General features: G+C 22.4%; 3 protein-coding genes across 4 annotated transcripts in view; 1 reads left to right on the plus strand and 2 right to left on the minus strand.

Moving 5' to 3' along the window:
- LOC102676296 (rab-like protein 3) lies at nucleotides 1-1600 on the minus strand. Of its 2 annotated transcripts, none has more exons than XM_006621230.2 (5): nucleotides 1439-1600; nucleotides 918-1127; nucleotides 685-833; nucleotides 409-522; nucleotides 1-317 (listed from the first exon to the last, which is right to left on the minus strand). In XM_006621230.2, exons 1-5 carry the CDS (start codon nucleotides 1482-1484, stop codon nucleotides 141-143), a joined length of 696 nt encoding a protein of 231 aa, XP_006621293.1. In that variant the 5' UTR covers nucleotides 1485-1600; the 3' UTR covers nucleotides 1-140. The 2 variants fall into 2 exon arrangements, with proteins under 2 accessions (XP_006621293.1, XP_006621294.1); XM_006621231.2 differs by lacking the exon at nucleotides 1439-1600 and adding an exon at nucleotides 1218-1276.
- LOC102676156 (general transcription factor IIE subunit 1) lies at nucleotides 1342-3887 on the plus strand. Its single transcript, XM_006621229.2, has 7 exons — nucleotides 1342-1796; nucleotides 1959-2118; nucleotides 2183-2478; nucleotides 2652-2878; nucleotides 2945-3149; nucleotides 3250-3478; nucleotides 3571-3887. The coding sequence occupies exons 2-7, from the start codon at nucleotides 1992-1994 to the stop codon at nucleotides 3744-3746; spliced, it is 1260 nt and encodes a 419-aa protein (XP_006621292.1). The 5' UTR covers nucleotides 1342-1796; nucleotides 1959-1991; the 3' UTR covers nucleotides 3747-3887.
- A 71-nt stretch (nucleotides 3888-3958) lies between these two features.
- The window catches only part of LOC102676524 (arrestin homolog), a 2787-nt gene continuing 1518 nt past the window's right edge, over nucleotides 3959-5227 (minus strand). The window contains 3 exon segments of the mRNA XM_031513169.1: nucleotides 3959-4699; nucleotides 4831-4999; nucleotides 5124-5227. The exon segment at nucleotides 5124-5227 is cut by the window's right edge and continues 4 nt beyond it. Coding sequence (XP_031369029.1) covers nucleotides 4554-4699; nucleotides 4831-4999; nucleotides 5124-5227 — 419 coding nt within the window. The 3' untranslated portion in view covers nucleotides 3959-4553.

Consider the following 5227-nt stretch of genomic DNA (forward strand, 5'->3'; position numbering starts at 1 on the left):
TAATTATTTAAAATAATTATTTATGTTTTATTTTCATTTTGCTACAAATATGTATTTCATAAAAATTAGGAATGTAATGTTAAAATTTAGGAATAAAAATTCTATTAATGCTAAAATAAAAAAGTGAATTTTCTGAGTTTTTAATCATTATGATAAATTTTTGAACTGTATGGGATATATATTGGCAGTCTTCGTTTATCAGGACTGATTCCTTCCTTTGGAGAATAATAACGTCTTTCAATAACTTTATCAAAAAACCTACTTAATTTAACAGAGGAGCTAGAACCAGCAGCAAGTGATCTCACTTGATGACAATCCTGCAATAATATCAACTTGAAAATAATACATTAATAAAAAAATCTTATAAAATTATATTATTAATTATAATTATAAAAAAAAATAATATACCAAAAATATTTCATCAGCACCACATTCTTCTGCAATAGTTGAAGAACGTCTTTGTACATTTGTTCTAACTTCAGCAACTAGATCTAATTTTGTACCAATAACTAAAATTGGTATCTAGAAAGATAATTTTATTCACACAAAATTATATAAAAAAATTGATGTATCAATATATTATCTTATTATGTAGAATAATATTTAGAATATATATTATATTCTTATAATATAATATAATATTATTATAATATAATATAATATAATATTTAGAATATATATTACTTGTGTAGATCCTACAAATTTTTCAGGATCAAAATCATCAAATGATTTTGATTTCATATAATTGCTATCTTTACTCAAAACTTCTTCAAGCCATTTTTGAAGATTTTGCTGTGATTTTCTGTTTGTTAAATCATGAACTAATATGATACCTATATGATAAATAATTATTAAATTTATATTATTATTAAATTTTTTATATTATATTCCTAATATTATATATTTTATATATGTACCATTTGTAGGATTATAAAATACAGATCTTGTATTTTTGTGATTTTGACTCCCTCCAATATCCCATAATTCAATAAAATATCTTCGTTGATTAGGAGTTCCTTCTTTGTATTCATGTAATTTAACTTCTACTGAGCAACCTATAGTCCATGAAGGATTACTAATAGGTTGTTGTTGACATATTAAATGTGTTAATGATGTTTTTCCCACACCTGAAAATAAAAAAGAAAAAATATCTAATATTATTTAAATATATAATTTAAATAAAATTATATATGTAGATGTGGAAAACAATAAATAACCTATAAATAATGTCATAAAATATAACGTATAAATTATAAATTCTAGTTTAAAAAAATTAAAAAATTAAATATGTTTATATATAAATAAAATATTTTAAATATAAAATTCATTTTGTTTACATTTTAATTAATAAAATAATAAATAATTACATATAATACTATAACGAGATAATGGCAATAACTAAGAGTATTATAGAATTGCTTTATATATATATTCTTACCAGAATCGCCAAGGACAATAATCTTAACTTTATCAATTGCAGCCATTAATAATTTTCATTAAATCATATGAAAATGTATATCTTTTTATTTTTATATTGCTGTTTGACAAGCTGTCATTTGATAATTTTATATTATGAATACATAACCTAAAAGCAATTATACTTATAAACAAGCGTCCGTTGGAATGGTATTTTGTCTTTTTTAATCAAATAATAAAATAATGTATTTTATTTTATTATTTTCTTATTTCTCTTGAGAGAACGTATAATTATTATTGTGATACATATTTTAATTTATTTATACTGATATCTATTTGACATATTTGATGATAAATGTACTACTTATGCTACTTTAAAGGTTAGTATTTTGTTACAATAACAAATTAAATTTAAAATAATATATTTTATAATATATATTTTATAATATTATTCAAATATAATTATAAAATCATTTATAAAATATATTTTATAAATAAATATAAATTATATGGAGGATAATAATATATAAAAATTTTTACAGTAACTCTTGTATTTTATTATATCTATTAACAAAATGAGTGGTGAAGAAAGACTTGTTACAGAAGTTCCCAGTAGTTTAAAACAATTAGCACGTTTGGTAGTACGTGGATTTTATACAATAGAAGATGCATTGATTGTTGATATGTTAGTTAGAAATCCATGTAAGTACAAAATATATAAATTATATCATCATATATTTAAGATTATATTATTCTATTTTATTAGGTATGAAAGAAGATGATATTTGTGAACTTTTAAAATTTGAACGTAAAATGTTAAGAGCTAGAATATCTACATTACGTAATGATAAATTCATACAAGTTAGATTAAAAATGGAAACTGGATCAGATGGAAAAGCACAAAAAGTTAATTATTATTTTATTAATTATAAGACTTTTGTAAATGTAGTAAAATATAAATTAGATTTAATGAGAAAGAGAATGGAAACTGAAGAAAGAGATGCAACTAGTAGGGCTAGTTTTAAATGTACAAATTGTTTGAAAACTTTTACTGATCTTGAGGTATGTACATATTTATAAATTATTATTTATAAATTATATAGCAAAGTAGATTCTCAAAGTAGTTTAGTTTTAAAAATAAAAAAAATAAAAAAAGATAAAATTTAAAAATTATTTATGAAATAACTTTATAAACATATTAGTAATAAAATACTTATTATCATGATATAATATAGGCAGATCAATTATTTGATATGACTACTGGTGAATTTAGATGTACATATTGTCGTGAAGTAGTGGAAGAAGATCAATCTGCTCTTCCTAAAAAAGATTCAAGACTATTATTAGCTAAATTTAATGAACAATTAGAACCTTTATACATTTTATTAAGGGAAGTAGAAGGTATTAAATTAGCTCCTGAAATATTGGAACCTGAACCAGTTGATATAAATACTATTAAAGGGTATGGATTTTTAAAAAAACTATTAATAATATAATCTTATATATTATTTATATTTCTTCTTCTTAGTATTGATACAAGAAAACCAAGCAGTCTAAGAGCACCTGGTGAGCAATGGTCTGGTGAAGCTACCAGATCATCAGGTTTTATGGTAGAAGACACAAGAGTAGATGTTACAATTGGTGATGATTCTATTGATGATAATGTGACAAATAGAAGAAAAGAAAGACCAATTTGGATGATGGAAAGTACTGTTATTAATACTGATTCACAGGTAAATTTATTTTCAGTTGATATCTTATTAATAATATCTTATTAATAATAATGATTACTATAATATATTAATAATATTTCATATTAATCTATTCTTTTAGCCTGATGGAGTTAATACCCAAGAAAATATTTTGGATAAAGCTGCAGCTACTGCTACTAATACAACATCAACCAATAATAAACAAGGTGAAGATATAATGTCTGTATTATTGGCTCATGAGAAAAAAGGAGGAACAAATTCAGCAGCTGCTATAAAATCTGTATTACCTCAAGAATCTAGTGATAGTAGTGATAATGAAGAAATTACTGAAATGCAAGCTATTGATACAGGTATGATTTTTATAAAATATTAAAATTGTAAAATTATTATTATAATGATATTATTATTTTAAAAAATATGAACATTTTTTAAAATTTTTTAGGAGAGGTAGAAACCATGGATTCTGAAGATGAAGATCTTGTACCAACTGTAACTGTTGCAGGAAAGACAGTTGCTATTGCAGATGTAAATGATGCACTAATAGCAGAAATGACTCCTGTAGAAAAAGAAGCATATATTCAAGCATATCAAGAATATTATTCGCATATGTATGATTAATTATATACGATAATGCAGTCAGCATTGATATGAAATATTTAACAATGCTTTGAAAGACTGAGCGATTAAAATTCTTGTAATATTTTGTAAAATTCTTGTATAGTCATAAAATAAATAATTTTCTGGGTTTGGTAAAAAAAATTTATTTTTTTTTTTAATATTATATTTATAGTATTATAATGAAATATAAAGCAAAAGAACTAAAAAATTAACATTTTGAAATTTTTATTCTTCTTCTAATATACAGATATAATTCAACAATGTCATCAATTTTGTAATAAATGAACATTTACAGACACGTTATAATCATTATAAATCAAAGTTAATAGCATACATGTCACTTCTGGTAACGCGGAAAGATTTTTATCTTAGCCAAATATAAATTATTTATTAAGCTTACTTAAAATCATTTTTTTTGTCTTTATGTGAATTTCTAACCGACCACCACCATCGGGTAGAAATTATAAGACGATATATTTTTTTTAATATAATACTTTTCGCTTTTTTTTGTATTTTTTTATTATGTTTTTTTATATTAGTATATTAATATTCAGCTCCATATATCAAAATAATCGTATATGGATATAATTTTTTTTATTCTTCGTATATCTTTTATAGCTTTTTCAGTTCTTAGACATAACTCACATCAAAAGAATCCTAGAATCAACAAATTCTACATTATGCAATATATTGTATTATTTATTATTAAATTTGATATAATTTTATTGTATTTTGATTTAAATTTAATACAAAGAATTATGAATTCAAGATTCTTTCAAATAAGTATTTGTCTTTTTACAAATGTTTTTACTCTGGTTCATTTAAACGCAAACGAGCAAAATCTTCGAATACGATATTATCATCATCATCATTTGAATAACAAGAGTTCTCATAACGTGTTCTCTCAATGCTTTTATTCTTCTTTAAAATAGTCTTTTCTTTTTCTACAGCTCCTATGATAATAAAATAATATTTGAATTATATATTTATATAATATAAATTTAAAAATAAATTATTGATTATTATTATTAATTGTATATTATATTTAAAATATTTAATATATTGGATATTAAAATTTATTTACCAGGAGTTGGATGCATTAATTTAAATGGAACATCTGTAACTAATTCACCTCCCAAAGTGCCACAATTCAATTTTACTCGTACAGAGTAAGAAATGACAATACCCATAGCATCATTAGGAGCTTTACCCTCTGCGACCAAAGTTGAAGATGCAAGATTCACATCATCATCCTATATATTAAACAACAAAATGTTTAAAAATATATATTAATTAATTAAAAAATTAAAATTCATGAAAAATAAAATTGAAAGCAAAAAAAAAATTTGTTTTTAATAAAAGTTTTATTTATTATACCTTTAAATGACCATCAAGAGCAATTCCATAACGATCCTTATTGCTACTGGCCAATGGAACAAGATAAAATTGTTTTGTAAATGCTGCCCCAGGTGTGATTGGAC

The sequence above is a fragment of the Apis dorsata genome, unplaced genomic scaffold, assembly GCF_000469605.1.
Source record: "Apis dorsata unplaced genomic scaffold, Apis dorsata 1.3 scaffold_618, whole genome shotgun sequence".
Taxonomy (NCBI): Eukaryota; Metazoa; Arthropoda; class Insecta; order Hymenoptera; family Apidae; genus Apis; species Apis dorsata.

Bases quoted from the DNA above. Each gene is read 5' to 3' on its own strand.
- LOC102676296 (XM_006621230.2), bottom strand. From the start codon at position 1,484: ATGGCTGCAATTGATAAAGTTAAGATTATTGTCCTTGGCGATTCTG. The intron at 834-917 runs GTACATATATAA...TTTATCATATAG, and splicing joins ATTTTATAATCCTACAAATG to GTATCATATTAGTTCATGAT. The intron at 523-684 runs GTAATATATATT...TTATCTTTCTAG, and splicing joins AATTTGTAGGATCTACACAA to ATACCAATTTTAGTTATTGG.
- LOC102676156 (XM_006621229.2), top strand. From the start codon at position 1,992: ATGAGTGGTGAAGAAAGACTTGTTACAGAAGTTCCCAGTAGTTTAAAA. The intron at 2,879-2,944 runs GTATGGATTTTT...TCTTCTTCTTAG, and splicing joins GATATAAATACTATTAAAGG to TATTGATACAAGAAAACCAA. The intron at 3,479-3,570 runs GTATGATTTTTA...AAAATTTTTTAG, and splicing joins AATGCAAGCTATTGATACAG to GAGAGGTAGAAACCATGGAT.